Source organism: Gorilla gorilla, chromosome 21 (genome assembly GCF_029281585.2).
Source record: "Gorilla gorilla gorilla isolate KB3781 chromosome 21, NHGRI_mGorGor1-v2.1_pri, whole genome shotgun sequence".
In the NCBI taxonomy this organism is placed as follows: Eukaryota; Metazoa; Chordata; class Mammalia; order Primates; family Hominidae; genus Gorilla; species Gorilla gorilla.
In genome coordinates this window covers 49,100,727-49,126,292 of record NC_073245.2, presented here as the reverse complement: position 1 = coordinate 49,126,292, position 25,566 = coordinate 49,100,727, and the positions used below count along the sequence as shown (strand labels likewise).

At 44.3% G+C, this 25,566-nt stretch overlaps 1 protein-coding gene across 1 annotated transcript in view; it reads left to right on the top strand.

Annotated features, from left to right (window-relative positions):
- Window positions 1-22,514, top strand: part of SAMHD1 (SAM and HD domain containing deoxynucleoside triphosphate triphosphohydrolase 1) — a 57,775-nt gene extending 35,261 nt beyond the window's left edge. Inside the window, exons 10-16 of the mRNA NM_001279619.1 lie at window positions 2,839-2,930; window positions 4,032-4,147; window positions 9,863-10,002; window positions 11,114-11,206; window positions 16,842-16,946; window positions 17,429-17,566; window positions 22,380-22,514. Coding sequence (NP_001266548.1) covers window positions 2,839-2,930; window positions 4,032-4,147; window positions 9,863-10,002; window positions 11,114-11,206; window positions 16,842-16,946; window positions 17,429-17,566; window positions 22,380-22,514 — 819 coding nt within the window. The remainder of the gene's footprint in view (window positions 1-2,838; window positions 2,931-4,031; window positions 4,148-9,862; window positions 10,003-11,113; window positions 11,207-16,841; window positions 16,947-17,428; window positions 17,567-22,379) is intronic.
- Window positions 22,515-25,566: the final 3,052 nt, after the last annotated feature.

The window sequence follows — 25,566 nt, the reverse complement described above, 5'->3', positions numbered from 1 at the left end:
CCAGAAGCCTTATTGATAACCTTAATGGTCAGTTACACACATTTTGTATGTTTTTTGTTTTCTTTCCAGACAGGGTCTTGCTGTGTTACTCAGGCTGGAGTACAGTGGCACTATCATAGTGCATTGTAGCCTTGACTTCCTGGGCTCAACTGATCCTTCCTCCTCTGCCTCCCGAGTAGCTGGGACTACAGGCCTATGCTTGGCTAATTCTGAAATTTATTTTACAGAGGTGGGGTTTCACTGTGTTGCCCAGGCTGGTCTCAAACTCCTGGGCTCAAGCAACCCATCCACCTCAGTCTCCTAAAGTGCTATGATTATAGGTGTGAGCCACTGCATCCAGCCTATTTTGAATGTTACGTGTATCATATACCATATTCTTTTTTTTCTTTTTGGATACAGGATCTTACTCTGTCACCCAGATTGGAGTGTAGTGGTGCAATCTCAGATCACTGCAACCTCCACTTTCCCAGCTCAAGCAAATCTCCCACTTCAGCTTCCCGAGTAGCTGGGACCACAGGCGCATGCCACTATACCAGGCTAATTTTTCTATTTTTTTTTTTTGTAGAGACAGGGTTTCGCTATGTTCCCCAGGCTGGTCTCAAACTTCTGACCTCAAGCAACTTGTCCTCCTTGGCCTCCCAAAGTGCTGGTATTACATGTGTGAGCCGCCACACCCCATCTACTGTATTCTTACAATAAAGTAAGCTAGAGAAAAGAAAATGTTATTAAGAAAATCATAAGGCAAGGCCAGGCGTGGTGGCTCACACCTGTATTCCCAGCACTTTGGGAGGCCAAGGTGGGCAGATCACCTGAGGTTAGAAGTTGGAGACCAGCCTGGCCAACCTGGGCAACATGGTGAAACTCCGTCTCTACTCAAAATACAAAAATTAGCTGGGCGCAGTGGCGAGTGCCTGTAATCCCAGCTACTTGGGAGGCTGAGGCAGAAAAATAACTTGAACCCGGGAGGCAGAGGCTGTGGTAAGCCGAGATTGCGCCACTGCACTCCAGCCTGGGTGGCAGAGCAAGGCTCCACCTCAAAAAAAAAAAAAAAAAGAAATTCACAAGGCAGAGAAAGTATATTTACTATTCATTAAGTGGAAGTAGATCATCATAAAGGTCTTCATCCTCATCGTCTTCACATTAAGTAGGCTCAGGAAGAGGAGGGATTGGTCTTACTATCTCAGGGGTGGCAGCGGGGCAAGAAAATCTGTATAAGTGAACTCTCAACAGTTCAAACATGTGTTGTTAAAGGTCAACTGTAGTTAAACAGCTGAAATCACTAGGTCCCTGTTAGATGGCAGTCATGTAATCAAAAAGTAGTATAGTACTATACTATAGAAAGTCAAGAAGGGCTAGGCGTGGTGGTTCATATCTGTAATCCCACTACTTCACAAGGCTGAGGTGGGCAAATCTCTTGGGCTACCGAGTTTGAGACCATCCTGGCCAACATGGTGAAACCCTGTCTCTACTGAAAATACAAAAATTAGCCAGGCGTGGTAGCATACACCTGTAATCCCAGCTACTCAGGAGGGTGAGGTACGAGAATCGCTTGAACCTGGGAGGTGGAGGTTGCAGTGAGCCAAGATTGTGTGCCACTGCATTCCAACCTGGGTGACAGAGCGAGACTGTCTAAAAAAAAAAAAAAAAGTCAAGAATGAAGAACATAAGAATAGTAATACCTATTTCCTAGAGTTATTGGGAGGATTAAAAAATATATATATTTAATTTAAGATGCCTAAAACGGAACCTGTCACAGAGTTTGAGCATGTGATAGATTTTAGGGTTTTTTTTTTTTTTTTTGAGACAGAGTCTCGCTGTGTCGCCCAGCCTGTAGTGCAGTGGCGTGATCTCAGCTCACTGCAACCTCCGCCTCCTGGGTTCAAGTGATTCTCCCACCTCAGCCTCCCTAGTAGCTGGGATTACAGGCACCCGCCATCATGCCCCGCTAATTTTTGTATTTTTGTAGAGACAGGGTTTCACCATGTTGGCCAGGCTGGTCTTGAACTCCTGACCTCAGGTGATCTGCCCACCTCGGCCTCCCAAAGTGCTGGGGTTACAGGCATGAGCCATCGTGCCTGGCCTAGTTTATTAAGAATGAAAGTTCTTGGCCGGGCACAGTGGCTCACGCCTGTAATCCCAGCACTATGGGAGGCCGAGGCGGGCAGATCATGAGGTCAGGAGATCGAGACCATCCTGGCTAACACAGTGAAACCCCATCTCTACTAAAAATACAAAAAAATTAGCCAGGCTTGGTGGCAGGCGCCTGTAGTCCCAGCTACTCGGGAGGCTGAGGCGGGAGAATGGCATGAACCCAGGAGGCAAAGCTTGCAGTGAGCCGAGATGGCGCCACTGCACTCCAGCCTGGGCAACAGAGCGAGACTCCATCTCAAAAAAAAAAAAAAAAAAGGAAGAAAGAAAAGAAAAAGAATGAAAGTTCTTGCAATGAAAGACTTGTTTTCCAGCCTGGGCAACAGAGCGAGACTCCGTCTCAAAAAAAAAAAAAAAAACAAAGAATGAAAGTTAGCTGGGCACAGTGGCTGATGCATGTTATCCCAGCAAGGTTGAGGTAGGAAGATCACTTAAGACCAGCCTGAGCAACATAGCAAGACCTCATCTTTAATAAAAAAAAAAAAAAAAAATGAAAGTTGCAAGCCAATAAATGGCTTTACTAATCTGCCTTCTCATTTTTTAGTGGGGTCAAAGGTGTTAATGAAGAAGCCCCGGTGCATAGCCCTCTTGTCTACCACTATCCCTTTTCCTTCCTTGTCCTATATACTTGTCTCTAATAACGTTAACATAATCTGATCCTATTAATATTTACTTCATGTTTTCCTGCAGGAAGTTGGAAATCTGTATGACATGTTCCACACTCGCAACTCTTTACACCGTAGAGCTTATCAACACAAAGTTGGCAACATTATTGATACAATGTAAGAAACTTGATTGTCATTTCCCTATAAAATTTTCCTTGATACTTGGCTAGAGTATCATACTAGGCTCAACTAGACATTTCTAGATGAGTTCAAGTGAATATTAAATGATTAAATTGAAAATGGTTTCCTTAAAGAAAAAAATCTAGCATAAAGTTAATTTAGTTGGAGGAAAAGGAGGGAAGTGGATAAAGGGGCAGATGAAGGGAAGAAGATCTGGCTTAGGCCAGACGTGAAGCGGCAATGCTGAGATCACTCAGGACCTCGGCACAGGTAGTCACTTACACACCATTCTCATCAGGAGAATGGGAGGTAGGACATGAATATTTAAATTCTGAGATTAATGACAAAAGTTAACTTTAAGGATTAAGATTAATGTCTATTTGTATCCTGTCAAATATTTATCAAAATTAGTACCAAATGGTAAAACCAACAGGAATTTTACCTCTTCCTGACCCAGTCAGAACCATAGCAGAAAACTGTACAGCCAGGTCTCTCCGTGACTCAAAGATCCATGAGGAGTTATCAAACACTGGGTGTGAGTCAAGTTACTTCTTCCATGTCTCTAAAATAGCCTTACATTGATTAACTTTTCATGTTGGTTTTCACATTTGTGTTGAGGAAGTATATCTTCATTCCTATTTTTTACCTGTCCTTTGTCATGAGCAGATTACTTGGAATACCTTCTCCTATTTGTATGTTAATTCTTTGGTAAGAGTTTTTGTTGTTGTTTATTGTTGTTGTTTTGTAATTCAGAGGGATCTAGTTTCAAAGCCTGGCACTGTTCCTTCCTAACTTGGTTAAATCAAAATTTACTTCATTTCTGCATCTATAAAATGAGGGCTGAATACACCTACCTTATTGTTGGGAAGATTAAATAAGATGGTGAATGCAAAGCCCTGCCGCAGTGCCTGGAACACAGTAAGCATGGCAGCTCACAGCTCACCAAGCACAAATTTAGTACGGTGGAGAAGCAGTTGTCTTTAGAACATTGTGCCTCATTATTTTATTTCCCTAAAGTAGAAAGATTTCCTTAAGTAAGACATAAGGCAAATATTCAAAATTTCTCATAAACATAAATTTTTGCAAAATGATTTTTAGGATTACAGATGCTTTCCTCAAAGCAGATGACTACATAGAGATTACAGGTGCTGGAGGAAAAAAGTATCGCATTTCTACAGCAATTGACGACATGGAAGCCTATACTAAGCTGACAGGTAAGAAGTAACAGGTAACATAGATGGTCCATCTCAGATAAACTGTAAGATGTCCCTGAATTGCCAATGAGTTATTTTTCTTTCTTTTATTTTTCATTTTTAAAGATAATTATTTAATTTTAAAAAAATAAAGAAAGGGTCTCACTATATTGCCCAGGCTTCTCTCAAATTCCTGGGCTCAAGCGATCTTCCTGCCTTGACTCCCAAAGTGCTAGGATTACAGGTGTGACCCACTGTACACAGCCGATGGAAGGATTTTAGCTTCCCAAGTAATTATCTCCTTTTGAATTTGAGTTTTATTTCTGTCTTGTACCAATAAAGTGACTTTGATGAAGGGATTTGACCTATCTGAATCTTTCATCTATAAAATGAGGGTAATGATACCTAGCATATAGTTTTGTTGTGATGTTTAAATGAGGCATAGCACCTAGTATAGACTTGATACGTAAGTACTCAATATACATTATTTAACTTTTTTTTTTTTTTTTGGAGATGGAGTCTCACTCTGTCACCTAGGCTGGAGTGCACTGGCGCAATCTTGGCTCACTGCAACCTCCACCTCTTGGGTTTCAGCAATTCTCCTCCCTCAGTCTCCTGGGTAGCAGAGATTATAGGCATGCCCCACCATGCCCAGCTAATTTTTGTATTTTTAGTAGAGACAGGGTTTTACCATATTGGCCAGGCTCTTCTCGAACTCCTGACCTCATGTGATACACCCGCCTCCATCTCCCAGAGTGCTAGGATTACAGACGTGAGCCACTACGCCCGGCCCATTATTTAACTTTTAAATTTAATTTTTTTTTATTTATTTATTTTCAGACAAGATTTTATTCTGTCATCCAGGCCGGAGTGCAGTGGTGCCATCACAGCTTATTGCAGCCTCAACCTCCGGAGCTCAAGTGATCCTCTTGCCTCAGCCTCAGCCAAGTAGCTGACTTGGCTGCTTGGGACTATAGGCATGTGCCACCACACCTGGGAAATTTTTTTTTTTTTTTGATACGGAGTCTTGTTCTGTCGCCCAGGCTGGAGTGCAGTGGCGCAATCTCGGCTCACTGCAAGCTCCGCCTCCCGGGTTCACACCATTCTCCTGCCTCAGCCTCCCGAGTAGCTGGGACTACAGGCGCCCACCACCACACCTGGCTAATTTTTGTATTTTTAGTAGAGATGGGGTTTCACCTTGTTAGCCAGGATGGTCTCGATCTCCTGACCTCATGATCCGCCTGCCTCAGCCTCCGAAAGTGCTGGGATTACAGGCATGAGACACCGCCCGGCCACACCTGAGTAATTTTTTTAATTTTTGTAGAGACAGGGTCCCATTATGTTGCCCTGACTTGTCATTATTTAACTCATACCTGGACTAATATTGAACACCAAAAAACTGACTTGGCCATTTAGCATTATTTTCATTATAAAAACACAAGATGCCAGGAACATCTGTCCACACTTCTGCAGAAACAAAATCTGCAGCTTAGTGTGGAAAGGAGGAAAGAGAGGTAAAGGGTAAAGGTGGTTCTTTTTTTTTTTTTTTTTGGTGGGGAGGGGGACAGAGTTTTGCTCTTGTAGCCCAGGCTGTAATGCAATGGCACGATCTCGGCTCACTGCAACCTCCACCTCCTGAGTTCAAGCGATTCTCCTGCCTCAGCCTCCTGAGTAGCTGGGATTACAGGCACCCACCACCATGCCCAGCTAATTTTTTTGTATTTTTACTAGAGACGGGGTTTCACCATGTCAGCCAGGCTGGTCTGGAACTCCTGATCTCAGATGATCCATCTGCCTCGGCCTCCCAAAGTGCTGGCATTACAGGTGTGAGCCACCGCGCCCAGCCACAGCTGGTTCTTTAATGTGGGAAAGTATTCACTGAGATAAAGCAAAAGAAGTAGAACAAAAAGTGTACACCAGTCAGAGTTCTTAGTTACAAATTATGAAACTGTTTAACTAAAAATAAAATTGGGCCGGGCACGGTGGCTTACGCCTGTAATCCCAGCACTTTGGGAGGCCAAGGCGGGCAGATTACCTGAGGTCAGGAGTTCGAGACCATCCTGTCCAAAATTGTAAAACCCCGTCTCTACTAAAAATACAAAAATGAGCCAGGCGTGGTGGCGCGCACCTGTAATCTCAGCTACTCAGGAGGCTGAGGCAGGAGAATCGCTTGAACCCAGGAGGCAGAGGTTGTGGTGAGCCGAGATCGCACCACTGCACTCCAGCCTAGGCAACAGAGCAAGATTCTGTCTCAAAAATGAATAAATAAAATAAATAAATAAATAAAAATAAAATTGGAAAGCAATCACATAGCTTACAGAATCCGTGGAAAGGCTGGAGGCTCTGAAAATGGAGATAAACAACAGAAGCCAAGTGACCTAAGACACAGCCAAATCACTCCACCGTAGCTTCCTGCCGAGAGTGCTGCTGTTCTACCACAGCTGGATTCTATTTGCTGCACACTGACAGAATGAAACCTAAACTAGCTCCTCCTAAACTGTGTTTGAAGAACCAGTTTTTAAAATTACCAACCCCTTGCAGATTGATATTTCTGTAACGTATGATAAAAATGAATTACTAGAAAAATGAAATGGGGGGAAAAGGCATGTAAAATACAAGCCCAAATTTTTATTATTCAACTTGACAGACTTCACATTACACCTTTCAGTAAATTCAATCAAAAGATAAATAATAGGCCAGACAAGGTGGCTCGTGCCTATAATCCCAGCACTCTGGGAAACCAAGGCAGTTGGATCGCTTGAGCCCAGGAGTTTGAGACCAGCCTGGGCAACATGGTGAAACCCTGTTTCTAAAAAATTTAAAAATTAGCCCTGGTGGTGCATGCCTGTAGTCCCAGCTACTCAGGATGCTGAGGTTGGGGGATCGCTGGAGCCCAGGAAGTCGGGGTTGCAGTGAGCCAAGATTGCACCACTAAAGTCCAGCCTGGGTAACAGAGCGAGACCCTGTATCAAATAATAATAATGATAGAGAAAAAATTTAAAAATTAAATTACAAGAACTATATACATTGTTCTTTAAAAATATACATGTAAGGCTAGGCAGGGTGGCTCACGCCTATAATCCCAACACCTTGGGAGGCTGAGGCAGGTGAATCACTTGAGTTCAGGAGTTCAAGACCAGCCTGACCAACATGGTGAAACCCTGTCTCTACTAAAAATACAAAGTATTAGCTGGGCGTGGTGGCGGGTGCCTGTAGTCCCAGCTACTCGGAGACTGAGGCACAAGAATCACTTGAACCCAGGAGGCGGAGGTTGCAATTAGCTGAGATGGCATCACTGTATTCCAGCCTGGATGACAGAGCAAGACTCCTCAAAAATAAAATAAAATAAATAAGTAAAATAAAAGTTAAAAAAAAAATTGAACAAGCTGAAGATATTTACTTTTAATTTTCATTCATAATAATGCAAGTGATGCCATATTTTAAAAAGTCAGCCAGGCATGGTGGCTCACGCCTGTAGTCCCAGCACTTTGGGAGGCCGAAGTGGGCAGATACGAGGTCAGGAGTTCGAGACCAGCCTGGCGCCTGTAATCCCAGCTACTCTGGAGGCTGAGGCAGGAGAATCATTTGCACCCAGGAGGCGGAGGTTGCAGTGAGCTGAGATCGCACCATTGCACTCTAGCCTGGGTAACAGGGTGAGTCTCTGTCTAAAAAAAAAAAAAAAAAAAAAGTCATCTTTATCCAGGTGTGGCGGCATGTGCCTTTTAGTCCCAGCTGTTCAAGAGACTGAGGCAGGAAGATTAATTTTTTCAAATTATATTTACATTTAAACTAGCTTTTGGTTTAGCTGGGCATGGTGGCATGTGCCTGTAGTCCCAGTTACTCAGGAGGCTGAGGCATGAGGATTGCCTGAGTCCAGGAGGTCAAGGGTGCAGTGAGCCATGATCACGTGCCACTTCACTCCAGCCTGACAACAGAGCGAGACCCTGTCTCAAAAACAAACAAAAAAAAATTTAGCCAGGCATGGTGGTGTACGTCTGTAGTCACAGCTACTCAAGGGCTGAGGCAGGAGGATTGCTGGAGCACAGGACTTTGATGCTGCAGTGAACTATGATCGCGCCACTGCACTTCAGCGTAGGCCACAGAACCTGACCTTGTCTCCTTTAAAAAAAAAAAAAAGGCCAGGTGCAGTGGCTTATGCCTGGAATCCCAGCACTTTGGGAGGCTGAGGCGGGTGGATCACTTGAGGCCAGAAGTTCGAGACCAGCCTGGCCAACGTGGGGAAACCCAAGCTCTACTGAAAATACAAAAATTAGCTGGGTGTGGTGGCATGTACCTGTAGTTCCAGCTACTCAGGAGGCTGAGGCACGAGAATCACTTGAACCTAGGAGGCAGAGGTTGCAGTGAGCCAAGATCAAGCCACCGCACTCCAGCCTGGGTGACAAAGCAAGACTCTGTCTCAAAAAAAAAAAAAAAAATTGCACAGATATATATATATGGAGAAAGTGCGTGCAGAAAAACATTAACAATTGTTGAATTTAAGTGAAGGATATTTTATTTTGAAATTTTTCAAAATAAAAATTAGGAGAAAATGAAAGAAAGGAAAAACATTTCTTCTACTCTCATCATCGAATGGGACATTAAAAAATCATTGTTTTATTATTATAGAAATTTACAAAGCCATGTACCTGTCACTTAGCTTCAACAGTTATCAACACATGGCAGTTTTGCTTCATCTCCTCATCTACCCACTCTTGTCAAACACTGGACTATTTTGAAGCAGATCCTAGACATAATTTTGCTTGTAAATACTTCAGGACCGTTCTCTTTTTTTTGTTTTTATTTTTTAGATAGTGTCACTCTGTCACCCAGGTGGGAGTGCAGTGGCGCCATCTCGGCTCACTGCAACCTCCACCTCCAGGGTTCAAGCGATTCTCCTGCCTCAACCTCCTGAGTAGTTGGGACCACAGGCATGCACCGCCATGCCCGGCTAATTTTTGTACTTTTGGTAGAGGCAGGGTTTTGCCATGTTGGCCAGGCTGGTCTCGAGCTCCTGACCTCAGGTGATCTACCTGCCTTGGCCTCCCAAATTGCTGGGATCACAGGTGTGAGCCACAGCACCTAGCCACCATTCTTTTTTAAAGACAAAATAAAACATGTCAACAATAAATCCATACACCTTTATGTGCCCATCACCCAGCTTAGCAGTCATCAACTCCAATGCAGTCTTATTTCTCTCTATCCTTCCCCACTCTCTGGATTACCTGGAAGTAAATCCAAGACATTGACAGGCACTTTTTTTTTTTTTGAGACAGAGTCTCGCTCTTGTTGCCCAGGCTTGAGTGCAATGGCACAATCTTGGCTCACCGTAACCTCCACTTTCCGGGCTCAAGCAATTCTCCTGCCTCAGCCTCCTGAGTAGCTGGGATTACAGGCGCCCGCCACTACACCCAGCTAATTTTTTTGTATTGTTAGTAGAGACAGGGTTTCACCATGTTGGACAGGCTGGTCTTGAACTCCTTACCTCAAGTGATCCGCCCGCCTCGGCCTCTCAAAGTGCTGGGGTTGCAGGCATGAGCCACTATGACTGGCCGACTGGAACAGTTTTAAAAGGTTTTTTCACTTAAATCTTTTAAAAATTTTTCTCACATTGCTAAAATAATCATGTACCTACATTTGCGAACTGCCTGTGAAGATCATTTCAATAGAATAGCACTATATAATTCTTTAACTCTGTGTTTTTATTTTAATATAACTGAAATGTCATCAAATTGGCAGATAACATTTTTCTGGAGATTTTATACTCTACTGATCCCAAATTGAAAGACGCACGAGAGATTTTAAAACAAATTGAATACCGTAATCTATTCAAGTATGTGGGTGAGACGCAGCCAACAGGACAAATAAAGATTAAAAGGGTGAGTTATCAGGCATCTTTCCATTAGTGAAAGGTTATCTCTGTCCTCCAAGAGGAGACCACTAACCTATTGTGATACTATGACTCTGTACTAAGTGCTTTACATTTATTCTCATTTAATCTTCATAGTAGTGCAGGGGTCTTAGGCCTGTTTTACAGATAGAGAAACTGAGGCTTCACTGAGATTAAATAACTTGCTCATGAAAGCATATTTAGCCAGGATCCAAAAGCCAGGTCTAACTTAACTCCAAATCTTTGCTCTCATCCAGGAAGTGAGAGTGGGTCTCCAATTTTGGCTAGATTCAAACATGAGAAAATGAATATAAGGGAAAGGAACCTCAAAAGAAAGTGCCTGCATGAGCTTCATTGAGGCTGTGGTGACCTGTTGTAATGACTTGGTTCCTTCACAGGATATCAGTTTCCCAGATGGCACATACCTGTCTTCTTTAGCTCAAATATCTATTTTCACCTCCTACTTGTTGAAGAGTTTTCTGTTTGCCAGAAAGCCGTTAACACAAGTCATACTTATAACCACATCCTACCTCAATAATTTCTTGGGTTATACCTTACTTCCTCTTGTTGTACTAATAGGTTAATGTCACTTTTTTTTTTCAAAATGTGAATTTTGTTTGTTTGTTTGTTTTTAGACAGAGTCTGGCTCTGTCACCCAGGTTAGAGTGCAGTGGCGCGATCTCAGCTCACTGCAACCTCCACCTCCCGGATTCAAGCAATTCTCCAGCCTCAGCCTCCCGAGTAGTTGGGATTACAGGCACCCGCCACCACACCCAGCTAATTTTTGTATTTTTAGTAGAGACAGGGTTTCACCATGTCGGTCAGGCTGGTCTCGAACTCCCGACCTCATGATCCGCCCACCTGGGCCTCCCAAAGTGCTGGGATTATAGACGTGAGCCACTGCGCCTGGCCACTTTTTACAATTTTTTACAAAAATTGCTCTATGTGTTTAACAAGTGACATTGGTAGGAGCTATATTTGTTAAGGATATCTCTAATCGTTTTTCTTAGTTAGGTGCCATTTTCATAAACAGAACCTGTTTGTGGCTCAAAGACTTGATGAAAAATGGATTCTAACGTGGGGAGTCTTGTGTTTTCCAGGAGGACTATGAATCTCTTCCAAAAGAGGTTGCCAGTGCTAAACCCAAAGTATTGCTAGACGTGAAACTGAAGGCTGAAGATTTTATAGTGGATGTAAGTAATTAGCCCGGTAATAAACTGAGTGAATACTTTTTTAAAGATAAAGCACCCACCATTATAAAAGTAGTACATGTTCATTTTAACAAATTAGAAAAATACAGAAAGATAAAAGGAAGGAAGTCATCTGTGCCCTCACAAAGAGAACCAATATTATTAACCACAAAAACATTTTATTCGTGATGTTTTGCCATTATTTTTAATATAATTGTGGTCATGTGATTACATTGTCTATATTAATTAAAAATTTTTAATTACACAAGTAATACATTTTAATTTTTTTTATTGCCTGCATACAAACACAGAGGAAAAAGTTGTGGGGCCAGGCACGGTGGCTCACGCCTGTAATCCCAGAACTTTGGGAGGCAGAGGTGGGTGGATCACCTGAGTCAGGAGTTCAAAACCAGCCTGGCCAACAAGGTAAAACCCCATTTCTAGTAAAAATACAAAAAAATTAGCTGGGCTTGGTGGTTTGTGCCTGTAGTCCCAGCTACTCGGGAGGCTGAGGCAGGAGGATTGCTTGAACCCAGGAGGCAGAGGTTGCAGTGAGCCGAGACCGTGCCACTGCACTCCAGCCTGGGCAGCAGAGTAAGACTGTCTCCAAAAAAAAAAAAGAAAAAGAAAAAAAAAAGAGCTGGGCACGGTGGCTCATGCCTGTAATCCTAGCACTTTGGGAAGCCGAGGCGGGTCGATCACAAAGTCAGGAGATTGAGACCATCCTGGCCAACATGGTGAAAGCCCCATCACTACTAAAAATACAAAAATTAGCTGGGTATGGTGGTGTGTGCCTGTAGTCCCAGCTACTCAGGAGGCTGTGGCAGGAGAATCGCTTGAACCTGGGAGGCGGAGGTTGCAGTGAGCGGAGATCACGCCACTGCACTCCAGCCTGGGCAACAGAGCGAGCCAGCACTGCACCTCAGGCCAATAGTCTCAGCAGATTACACCCTGGACCTTATCAACATTCAAAACTGCCCTCCCTGTAAAATCACTAGTTTAACATACTTTTCTCTGTCCACAAACCCCTTTCTTCCTCATCCACGTTTTCCTAGCTCATCAGGCCCTCTAGTTTATTGTGTCCTCACTTTCTTCGAGCTTGTCAGTGGCCTTCTATCTTCATTTCTCTCCACGTGTAGGCCGAGTGAGGTGGCTCACGCCTATAATCCCAGTACTTTGGGAGGCCAAGGCGAGTGAATCACTTGAAGTCAGGAGGTTGAGACCATCCTGCCCAACACGGCGAAATCCCATCTCTACTAAAAGTACAAAAAATCAGCCAGGTGTGGTGGCGCGCGCCTGTAATCCCAGTTACTTGGGAAGCTGAGGCAGGAGAATTGCTTGAACCCAGAAGGCAGAGGTTGCAGTGAGCCAAGATCACACCACTGCATTCCAGCCTGGGCGACAGAGTGAGACTCCATCTCAAAAAAAAAAAGTATCTTAGATAACGTGATACAGTAATTCACTCATTTTCTGCAGTTACCCTCAACTCTCTTTTCCTTCTTTGCATCTACCTAGCAGAAGGCCAAACAACCTAGATGAATCAAATCTAAACATCTCCACACCCATACCTGGACACATAAATGCTCCTGGATACCATCACTGTACAGGCATATCTATAAATTCCCGGTCACGAAACTAAGCTGGGCCTTCTGGCAGGCTTAGTGTGATTCTCCCAGTCTCTAATAATCATTTCAGTCCAGGCACAGTGGCTCACGCCTGCAATCCCAGCACTTTGGGAGGCCGAGGCGGACGATCACCTGAGGTCAGGAGTTCGGGACCAGCCTGGCCAACATGGCAAAACTCCATCTCTACTAAAAATACAAAAATTAGCCAGGGATGGTGGTGGGTGCTGATAATCTCAGCTACTCAAGGAGGCTGAGGCAGGAGAATCACTTGAACCTGGGAGGCGGAGGTTGCAGTGAGCCAAGATCATGCCACTGCTCTCCAGCCTGGGCAACACAGCAAGACCCTCATCTCAAAAAATACTACTACTAATAATCATCATCATCATTTCAAACTGTCCTCCCTCCTCTCAGAACTCCAACCATGCTTCCCACCTCCAGCTGTATTCATCCTCATGAGTAACCCAACCTTTGGCTCCTATTTCCAAGATAAACTATAGGCCATTAGGTAGCAACTCCTTAGACCTTTCTCACCAAAGAAACAAGCCTTCCTACATCTGTCACTGTATTCAGTATTCCCATTCTTATAGTGGGGAAACAGCTTTGTTCTTGTCAAAGGCTTAGGGTAATTCTACTCGTGTTCTAGCGAAGTGTTGTCCCATAGAACTTTCTGCAGTGACAGAGATATTCTTGGTCAGTGATGTCCCTTTCCATAGCCACTAGCTGCATGCAGCTGTTGAGCACTTGACATGTGGTTGCTGTAACTGAATAACTTCATTTTTTATTGTATTTAGTGTTAATTATTTATTTATTTTTTAGAGACAAGGTCTTACTCTGTTGCCCAGGCTGGAGTGCAGTGATGTAATCACAGCTCATTATAACCTCAAACTCCTGGGCTCAAGTGATCCTCCCACCTCAGCCTCCTGAGTAGCTAGGACTACAGACATGTGCCACCATGCCCAGCTAATTTTTAAGTTTTTTGTATAGATAGGGTCTCACCATGCTGCCCAGGCTGGTCTCAAACTCCTGGCCTCAAGCGATCTTGCTGCCTTAGCCTCCTGAAGTGCTGGGATTATAGGCATGAGCCACTGCACCCAGCCAATGTTAGTTTAAACTTTTGTTTATCTTGAGACAGGGTCTCTCTCTGTGCCCCAGGCTGAAGTGCAGTGGCATGATCATGGCTTGCTCAGCAAAACCCCATCTGTACCAAAAACACAAAAATTATCCAGGTGTGGTGGTGCATGCCTGTAGTCCCAGCTACTCGGGAGGCTGAGGTGGGAAGATCGCTTGAGCCCAGGAGTTGGAGGTTGCAGTGAGCTGAGATCGCACCACTGCACTCCAGCCTAGGCAACAGAGCAAGAGCCTGTCTCAAGAAAATCATGAACACCACACTGCACTTCCCCTCTCCTCTTTTTCAGGGTCAGACTCATCTTCCCTTACCTTTCTAAGGCACGAAATTCCTCTCCAGATACTTCTTTCTTGCTGTCTTTTTTTTCCTTTATGTTTTTATTTTATGTATTTTTTAAATTGACAAATGATAACTGTCTATTTTCATGGGGTACATAGTGTATATAAATGTCTGATGATCAGATCAGGGTAGTTAGCATACCCATCATCTCAAACATTTATCATTTCTCTGTGTTGGGAACATTGAATATTTTCCTTCAAGCTATTTAAAACTATGTAATAGGCCGGGCACGGTGGCGCATGCCTGTAATCCCAGCACTTTGGGAGGCCGAGGCGGGCAGATCACAAGGTCAGGAGATCGAGACCATCCTGGCCAACATGGTGAAACCCTGTCTCTACTAAAATTAAAAAAAAAAAAAATTAGCTAGGCATGATGGCACACGCCTGTCATCCTAGCTACTTGGGAGGCTGAGGCAGGAAAATCGCTTGAACCCAGGAGGCAGAGGTTGCAGTGAGCCGAGAGCGAGCCACTGCATTCCAGCCTGGCGACAGAGAGACTCCATATCAAAAAAAAAACAAAAAAACTATGTAATAGATTACTGTTAACTAGGCCGGCCATGATGGCTCATGCCTGTAATCCCAGCACTTTGGGAGGCTGAGGCAGGTGGATCACTTGAGGCCAGAAGTTTGAGACCAGCCTGGTCAACGTGGTGAAACCCCGTCTCTACTAAAAATACAAAAATTAGCTGGGTGTGGTGGTGCTTACCTGTAATCCCAGCTACTTAGGAGGCTGAGGCAGGAGAATCACTTGAACCTGGGAGGCAGAGGTTGCAGTGTGCCGAGATTGTGCCACTGCAGTCCAGCCTGGGCAACACAGCAAGGCTCTGTGTCAAAAAAAAAGGAAATTACTATTAACGATAGTCGTAGTCATCCTACAGTACTATAGAACCCTAGAACTTACTCCTCCTATCTAGCTGTAATTTTCTTTTCTTTAACATCTTGCCTCCTCTGAACAGCCAAAGTTCTAAGAGTTGCCTTCTCTTACATTTTTTTTTTTTTTTTGAGACGGAGTCTCACTGTGTCGCCCAGGTTGGAGTACGGTAGCACGATCTCGGCTCACTGCAACCTCCAGCTCCTGGGTTCAAGCGATTCTCCTGCCTCAGCCTCCTGAGTAGCCGGGACTACAGGCACCTGCCACCACATCTGGCTAATTTTTGTATTTTTAGTTGAGATGGGGTTTCACCATATTGGCCAGGCTGGTCTTGATATCCTGACCTTGTGATCCACTGGCTTCGGCCTCCCAAAGTGCTGGGATTACAGGCGTGAGCCATCGCGCCTCTTACATTTTTGTTTCTCATTTTCTCCTGAACCTTTTTTTCTGTTGCCATCACTGTACTCTCTCCAGAATCACCGGTGACTTCAGAGTTGCTAAATCCAGGAGACAGTTTCAGTCCTCTCTGCCTCTGAGCTGTTTCCTCTGCCTGCAATTCTTTTTCTTCCCACCTAAGCCTGTTTGTTTCTTGCTCACTTAGTAAAGTCACTTTCCCAGGAAAATGTTTCCAGTCATTCTCCGGGCACCCTAGGCTACATCAGGTAACCTGTTAGAACATTTCAAAGCACCCTTTGCTTTTCAACTGTGGTTGAATACTTTTATAATTATTTGTTGAACTTCAATCTAGGGCTGCCTGGTTTGTAGGGGCTAGGATTTTCTTTACTTATTTATTTTTGGAGGCAGAGTCTTGCTCTGTTGCCTAGGCTGGAGTGCAGTGGCGCGATCTCAACTCACTGCAACCTCCGCCTGCCAGGTTCAACCAATTCTTGTGCCTCAGCCTCCCGAGTAGCTTGAAACCACAGGTGCATAACACCACGTCTGGCTAATTTTTTTTTTTTTTTTTTTTTAGTATTTTTGGTAGAGACAGGGTTTCACCATGTTGACCAGGGTGGTCTCGAACTCCTGGTCTCAAGTGAGCCACTGTGTCCGGCCTAGGATTTTATTTTAAAGTGTCCTTGTTGTACCTCTAGTGTCTATCTGTGTCTGTCACATAGCAGGGATTGAGTTTACACCACACTTAGATCAAACACACAAGTGCATTTCCCATTCTTCCCAGATTTCAATACCAAATCCCTAAGAGTGGTCACGAACCAGTTATTTTTATTCCACCATGAGTCACCTTATCAACATTCTTACTTCCAAATCCCCAGAAGGCTCTGTTCCATTTCTTTTTTTTTTTTTTTTTATTTTGAGTCAGAGTCTCACTCTGTCGCCAGGCTGGAGTGCAGTGGTGCGATCTCGGCTCACTGCAACCTCCATCTCCCAGGTTCAAACAATTCTCCTGCCTCAGTCTCCCGAGTAACTGGGGTTACAGGCGCATGCCACCATGCCCGGCTAATTTTTGTACTTTTAGTAGAGGGGGGGTTTTCACTATGTTGGCCAGGCTGGTCTTGAACTCCTGACCTTGTCATTCACCCACCTTGGCCCCCCAAAGTGCTGGGATTATAGGCATGAGCTACTGCGCCCGGCCTCTGTTCCATTTCTTGTTATGCTTCTACAGCCCTGAGTTCAGTTCTCCTGCTTGCTATATGATTACTTGTGAATTGCTTTTATTTAGGTTATCAACATGGATTATGGAATGCAAGAAAAGAATCCAATTGATCATGTTAGCTTCTATTGTAAGACTGCCCCCAACAGAGCAATCAGGATTACTAAAAACCAGGTAACTACTTAGGCAAAACAAATATACTATAGTGGCATGTAGCAAATCTTTATAGTAAATTAGCATTTTATATGCAAATTAGGTTTTAAGGCATATCTTTACAATTAAAGTGGGCCTGGCACAGTAGCTCATACCTGTAATCCCAGTGTTTTGGGAGGCTGAAGCAGGAGGATCACTTGAGACGAAGAGCTTAAGATCAGCCTGGCCAACAAAGCGAGACCCCATCTCTACAAAAAATAAAAAACTTAGGCATGGTAGCTCATGCCTGTAGTTCCAACTACTTAGGAGGCTGAGGTGGGAGGATCACTTGTGCCTGGGAGGTCAAGGCTTCAGTGAGCTGTGATTGTGCCACTGCACTCCAGCCTGGGTGACAGGGAGATCTTGTCTCAAAAAAAAAAAGGAATAGTTAGGAACCTAGGGACCAGCTGATATCTCCAATGTGTGACTTCAAGGTGATAGTGAAATCTCTTCATTTTAAAAAGGTTTCACAACTTCTGCCAGAGAAATTTGCAGAGCAGCTGATTCGAGTATATTGTAAGAAGGTGGACAGAAAGAGTTTGTATGCCGCAAGACAACATTTTGTTCAGTGGTGTGCAGACAGAAATTTCACCAAGCCGCAGGTAAGTGGCCTGTTACTCACAAACTTTGCACAATTTTTTATTTTTAAGTAAAAACCAAAAGTAAGTCTATCTGCTGAAAAGTTCCCATTTAAGTTATAGTCATTTGGTTATGGTTTTGAAAATAAGGTCTTTCACTTTCTTTCCTTTTAAAATGTCTGAATCTGTGTCAGCCAGTGATTTCTTCCTACAGGAGTTGGGAATGGATACTGTTTAGCATTATTGTCCTAATAATAAGAATGTGAACATGTAAATAATGCTTTCTAATGTTGTTCACCAGTGGCCCTGGAAGGTTATTCATAGTGTCTCCATCTTTCAGAGGTTACCAAAGCTGAGTAGTTAACTTGTTTAACATACAATTGATAATAGACTTCATGTTTCTAAACCTGGTTACTTCAGTATATTAGTTAACTATTTAAATTATCTAGAATGTGAGTAGAGGGAAGAGGAGCCAAGCCACAGTTGCCAACCCTGTAGAGAAGGTTGTTAAAATTGTCTCTTACTGACCTACACATGGTAGGTGTCTGCACAGAGAATGTGGCCAGTTGGCATTTATTGAATGAATGAATATAATTGGCAGGCAGGGCAACAGTGCTTTACTGCCTAGTCTAGAACTCTCCCTCACACCTCCCTGTGTGTCAGGTGCTAAAGGGAACAAAGGATAGGGTGAGACATGAAAGCGTAGCTCAGGATGTCGGTGCTTTATCAAGTGCCACAAGGCATGATCCAGGTAAGATCTCTGAGGATTCAGAGAGTTGGGAGATCTCTGGGAGAAGCCTGGTGAAGGGGCAGGATCTGCTAGATCTAGAAGGCAGGGTTGTGTTTGGATGAGTAGCAGGGAGAATGAAGGGTATATTTAGCAGTGGGAGGAGCACAAAGGCATGAAGCTGGAATGAGCTGAGACTGTTTAGGGGACCATGAGGAGACCTGTCTGTCCAGGGTAGAAAATTCTTTTTTTAAAAAATTAATTAATTCATTCATTTTTTTGAGATGGAGTCTTGCTTTGTCACCCAGGCTAGAGTGCAGTGGCACGATCTTGGCTCACTGCAACCTCTGCCTCCCAGGTTCAAGCGATTCCCCTGCCTCAGCCTCCTGAGTAGCTGGGATTACAGGCATGTGCCACAATACCTGGCTAAATTTTTGTATTTTAGTAGAGATGGGGTTTCATTATGTTGGCCAGGATGGTCTCGATCTCCTGACCTCATGATCCGCCCACCTTGGCCCCCCAAAGTGCTGGGATTACAGGTGTGAGCCACCATGCCCAGCCAGAAAATTCTTACTGTTAAGTGTGGAGAGGTTAAATGGGAAGAGTGGACTAGATTATTGAGAACCTTGGATAATTGGCTAAGAGATTTTTTTCTCTGTACAGTGGGGAGGGAATCATTGAGCATATTCAAGAATTACCATGCACTGTATGATCTACCTGAATGTTTGTCATCTTCAACTAGAGTGACACCCGTGGGAATAAGAGTAGAATTGTCCCTTGGTATCTGTGGGGAACTGGTTCCAGGACCCCCACAGACCCCACAGATAGAAAAATCCATGGATAGGCCAGGCGCGGTGGCTCATGCCTGTAATCCCAGCACTTTTGGGAGGCCGAGGTGGGCAGATCACGAGGTCAGGAGATCAAGACTATCCTGGCTAATACTGTGAAACCCCGTCTCTACTAAAAATACAAAAAATTAGCCGGTGACTGCACTCCAGCCTGGGTGACAGAGCGAGACTCTGTCTCAAAAAAAAAAAAAAAAAAAAGAAAAGAAAAGAAAAATCCACAGATGCTCAAGTCCCTTATATAAAATGGTATAGTGTTTGCATATGACCTATACATATCCTCCTTTATACTTTAAATACCTCTAGATTACTTATAAAACCTACTACAATGTAAATCTATGTAAATAGTTGTTAATACTGTATTGTTTAGGGAATCATGACAAGAAGAAATTCTGTACATGCTTAGTATAGACACAGCCATCCATTTCTCCCCCTTCATATTTTCTATCTACAGTTGGTTGAATCTGCCCATGGATGCAGAGGGCCAACTGTATGTCTGTCCTAGGTACTGTGAAACTAAATCACTGAAAACTCTAGCTGCAGATAGACTGGAACTTGGAGAGGCTGGAAATAGAGAGTCAAGAGAGGCTATTAAAGTTTGGCTGTGTCGTGATAACTACTATAAATTTGGTACATTCACTCACGGAGTGAGTATTTTGCCATGCCCTGTGTTAGGTACCTGGAACAGTACCTAAGATAGACAGTTCCTAATAACCCATGGATCCCATTCAGGTTGGGGATAACAATCTAGTTGGGGATAATAATAATTATTATTAATTTTTCTCCATAAGTTAATAATTATAGGAGCATGGTAAGTACTTTGGGTGTAGTAGGGTGAGTACACAGTCTTAGAGGAGGAAAAACAAGGAGGATTTAGCTGGTCTTGGTTGGTCAGGAAAAGCTTATTTAAAGAAGGGCTTATAAACTGAGACCTGAAGGTTGAGCGAGGAGTTGTCTGGGTTAAGGGCTGGCAGCAGGAGGTGGTGGTAGGGGAGGGGTTGAGGCATAGACACCACAGGGTTAGGTCGGAAGATGAGAAAGAACATGATGCATTTCAGGAAGGAGCATAGAGTGTGGAGGTGTCTGGGGCTTTATCAAAGTCCTGTCAGCCAAGAGCAGTAGGGAGCATTGACACTGAAGGGTTTTAAGCAGGAAAGTGACATATTTGTTTACATTTATAAAATTCACTAGAATTGAAAGTAGAATGAGTAGAAATAAAAAAGTTGGCTATATGCTAGGCATGGTGGCTCATATCTATAATCCTAGCACTTTGGGAGGTTGAGGTGAGAGGATTGCTTGAGCCTAGGAGTCTGAGGCTGCAATGAGCTATGATCACACCACTACACTCCAGCCTGGTTGATAGAGCAAGATGCTATCTCAAAAAAAGAAAGAAAGAAAGAAAGCTGGGTAGAAAAAGAGATGAGTTTAAAGACAAATAAATACTGTTGATTTTGAGATAGGCCTTTAAGTACAAGTATCATGACAATAGAATGACTTCTTTTTTTTTTTTTTTTTTTGAGACAGAGTCTTGCTCTGTTGCCCAGGCTGGAGTGCAGTGGCACGATTTCAGCTCACTGCAACCTCCACCTCCCGGGTTGAAGTGATTCTCCTGCCTCAGCCTCCTGAGTAGCTGGGACTACAGGCACATGCCACCATGCCCAGCTAATTTTTGTATTTTTAGTAAAGACGGGGTCTCACCAGGTTGCCCAGGCTGGTCTTGAACTCCCGACCTCAAGTGATCCACCTGCTTTGGCCTCCCAAAGTGTTGGGATTACAGGCATGAACCACCACGCCTGGCCTAAATGATTGCCTTTACTGAGGTCAGGAGTTCGAGACAATCCTGGCCTAAATGATTGCCTTTACTGAGGTCAGGAGTTCGAGACCATCCTGGCCAACATAGTGAAACCCCATCTCTACTAAAAATACAAAAATTAGCCATGGTGATGCACACCTATAATCCCAGCTACTTGGGAGGCTGAGGCGGGAGAATCGCTTGAACCCTGGAGGTGGAGGTTGCAGTGAGCTAAAATTGTGCCACTGCACTCCAGCATGGGTGACAGAGCAAAATTCCATCTCAAAAAAATAATAATAACACATTTTTTAAAAACTATTTTTAATGGTTCTATCAAGTCAGGTCCAGTGTAGTTCAACAGAAAAAATTTAACATGGGGGTGAGATACAAAAGTTTTGGCAGAGCTAAATGAGCACAGAGGACAGTGATTCAACAGCAGGAAGCTGCTACCACCTCGAGGATAGGAGAGACCAAAGGAGCAGGTGGGAGTCCAGGAGCTGGGGCCACCTGCAAAAGCTAGAACCACAGAAGAGTCACTGCCACTGCCGCTCGTGCCAGAGGAGGTAGGGAGAGAAAAAACCTGACTTCTCTGCCCTCTTCTCACCTCCAGTCTCCCACCAGAGCCTCCCACTGACCAAACCTAACTGGAAACCAACAGGCATGGGAGCTGAGAAATGTAATTTACCGGAGTAGCTACTGTGAGACAGAGTAGGGAGAGGAAGAGTGAAGAATGGATCTGAGAGCAAATAAGCAGATGAGGAGCACGAATCCTCCCACCAGCATTGTATTCCTGGTACAACAGAGGCTCTCCAAGATCGTGCATCATCTTGTAACCAAAGAAGATCTACCCACAAGTTCAGAACAGTTTAGCATAGAGTCAAGTATTAGGAGGCCTTGCTTCTTACCTCTATGGTTTCAGGTCACTGTATTGCCTCCCTTTGGATCTCTCCCTTATTTTGGGTGGAGGAGCTCCTTTGGCTGGAGCCTATGCTGATGGGACCAACGTTAGAGCTTTGATGCAGAGAAAAATTTAAATTCTGCAGGTACATACTGTCCTTCCTCCCCTTCTTTGCCATCTTGTAGACCTGGGCCTTTTACTGCAGAGGGGACCAGGTGAGAGAGAACCTAGGGGTTCAGTGCATCCCATCTTTCTCCTGGGAAAACAGGACAGAGTTTGTGCTCCATGAAGGTGTGTGAAGGAGGCCATAGAGGTGGGTAGTGGTATGCTGCTTCCAGTCATCTCTGCAGAGGCCAGTGGCTGTTTTCATGAAGGCTCTTCCTGCGTAAGACTGTAGTGTTTCTAATTTGCCCCAAGCACAGGGCATACGTAATTTGGAGTTTCCCTGGATTGAGGACACCTAAAAGCAATCTATATGCAAGATGAGGATGTGCGCACTTGAGACTTTCACTCAGAAATAAGATGATGGAAACTGGCTTTTCTCTATTCCCTGTTTTTCTCTCTCTTCCTAATAGGATGGCGATGTTATAGCCCCACTCATAACACCTCAAAAAAAGGAATGGAACGACAGTACTTCAGTCCAAAATCCAGCTCGCCTCCGAGAAGCATCCAAAAGCAGAGTCCAGCTTTTTAAAGATGACCCAATGTGAATGTCTGTAGTCAGTTGTTTACAAACTCCCTCTCCTGCACAATTCATTTAGGGGCTTCAATCATACAATTCTGCAAATTAATGACAACTCATGCTTTAATTTTGTATTTTGAATGTACACGCATGCTGAAGCTAAGTAACTTTTAATCAAAGAAATAAGATGGTATTAGGCAAATCTTACTATACTATGAAAAGCATTACCTTGCCTATTTTTAATATTATTAAAGCCTTTCTCCTTCAGTAGTCTATTTTCTTAGAATAACAACTCTTTTATCTACTCTGAACTCTATTTTTTTTCTTTTTTAAGAACAAGGTTTTGCTCTGTTGCCCAGGTTGGACTCGAACTTTCCTGGGCTCAAGCGACCCTCCTGCCTCAGCCCCCCAAGCAGCTGGGACTAAAGTCATGTGCCACCACACCCAGCTTACTCTGAACTTTTATGACAGATGATTGTTTTTTGTTTTTAATATAGAAATGAGACAAGGGTACAAATTGGAATTAGAAATTGACATTGTCATTGACAAACATGGCTAAAAACAAAACATCAAATCCTGCCCCCGTGAAGAGTTCCCTGTCACCCCAAGTTTGAGGATAGTCCTCTAAGAGTGACCTAAGCATAAGTGAAAGACACCTCCCCTCACCCTTCTAGCCCCCTACAAGGTGCCAGGTCGGGGTAAAGAGTTGGAGATGATGGCCAGGAGTGGCCTCCAACACGCTGGTGAGAGGCCTGATTAGGTTTTGGGGAAGATCTGAGAGCTCTGGCCTCTTCGTGAGTGGAACATAAAGCCGCCTCTTGTTGGGAGATCCTACCCCAGTGACAGAGGAATCCCCCAAACTAGGCTGTGCTCTGGCTCAGTGGCGGCTCCAGACCCGGGTAGTGCCTTTGTCTCCTGAATACTCACTCCCCCGGTCCAGAGGGCCTTCCCACTGCCCAGCCTGGAGAAGGCCTCCCCTGACCTGCTCTCTCAGTATCCTGGAGAGCTGGCCAGAGGCCATCACAGGCATCATCCTCAGAGCTCCTCAGACCTGGGACTTTGTTTTTGCTGGTTCAGTGCATTTTGTGTATTTAAGAGCAAACACTAGCCAGGCGTGGCGGCGTGTGCCTGTAGTCCCAGCTACTTGGGAGGCTGAGGCAGGAGAATTGCTCGAACCCGGGAGGTGGAGGTTGCAGTGAGCCTAGATCACGCCATTGCACTCCAGCCTGGGTGACAGAGTGAGACTCCATCTCCAAAAAAAAAGCACAAACACTGCACTGCCTGTGCTGAAATTAGTGACCACCCAGTGGGTTCCAGGCTCCGCTAGGTAACTTCATTTTCCCAGCAGTGGAGTGGGCACCACCTTGGTGGGGCAGTGCCCCTGTGGCCAGGGCACACCTCATTCCCAGTTCTATAGCAATTCACCAAGAACAAAGTCTGCAGTTAGAGCCAAAGCTGGTGGTGGCCAGAGGGTGCTGAAGATACAGGCCAGTGGGGATGGGAGCCATGAGCCCCGAATGTCTTCTGCTCTGATGCTCCCCGGACTAAGCCTCCCTGGCACACTGGGAGTGAGGGGCAGCCTGAGCAAGTAGGGGAACTCAGACCACAGGCCAGCAGATTTCCCAGCAGTCTGTCACTGGCCACCGTGTAGCCAGATTCTGTTCCGTCCACAATGGGGTGAAGAGTACTTGGAATGTCTGCCATCCTGTATGATCACCCCACCCCCTGTCCATCCATCAGTAGATAATAAGGGTTGGTTACAATTCATAAGAGAATAGTTAAAACACTTCTCCTCTCATGCCTACCATGGTGCTGTATCAAGGGGATTTGTTCACATATGGGCTCAGCAACGCACAAGTGAGGTCAGCCATGGCACTAGGTCATTCCCATTTTAGCCAAGGTGCCTCTATAGGGGTCAGACATCATGTGCCCAGACCTAAGGTCAGGAATGTCATATTTTTCTGTTAAAATCATTTTATTTCTGTGTATCTTACCTTTAAATCATTGTGGTTTACTCTGAGATTCTGTAGTCCTAATATTGTATCATTGTGCTGTCTGCAAAACAACTTGAATCTATTTTGTTTGCATCTTTTGTTACATGTAACGCAGCTGTACTTTATGTTCTTTGCAACTGTTTTCATTATGAGAACTCTGTGCTATTTACAAGGTTACATTTTTCTTGGCCAGGCGAGGTGGTCATGCCTGTAATCCCAGCGCTTTGGGAGGCCAAGGTGGGCGGATCACTTGAGGTAAAGAGTTGAGACCAGCCTGGCTAGCATGGCGAAACCCAGTCTCTACTAAAAATACAAAAATTAGCCTGGTGAAATTAGCCGGGCGTGGTGGTGTGTGCTTGTAATCCCAGCTACTCGGGAGGCTGAGGCAGGAGAATCGCTTGAATTCGGGAGGCAGAGGTTGCAGTGAGCCAAGATCAGGCCACTGCACTCCAGCCTCGGGGTCAAGAGCGAAACTCTGTCTCAAACAAAAAAAGAAAGAAAGAAACATCTTCGCTATTTGTATAAAAATGGAAATTTTAACAGCTTAGCCTCTAGAGAGTTACTGAACGTGGTTACCTTGGGAATGTAAATAGAACTGCAAGTGAAAATGACTGGCCACTTCAACTGGGTAAGAGAAACAGCTGCAATAAAGCTTCGTGAATATATATCTCCATCTTGAAAGTTGTGTTCCACAAAGGTTTCGACCTCTTTGTCCAAAAATGCATATTACTCATTTACTCCTTTCATACCTTCTTTGTGAAATTAAATAACAGACTCACAAGCACCTGGCACTGGTGGCAGACAAAAAGGCCTCAACATTCTGCAGCAGGCCAGAGGAGGAACGACGCTGCTACAGTCTTTATTAGTTCCAGTGCTCAAGCCCAGGTTTCTAAGGTTTGACAATATTCTGTAAGTTAAAATCATTTCTACACATACAGAGTAGAATCCTGTTTTTGTAAGTATACACACACACACATATTCATGGAACATTGTCTGGAAGGGTATACATGAAAATGTTAAGAGTTGGGGGGGGTTGAATTTTAGGCAATTTTAATTTTTTTAACGTCTTCTGGTTTTTCTACAATA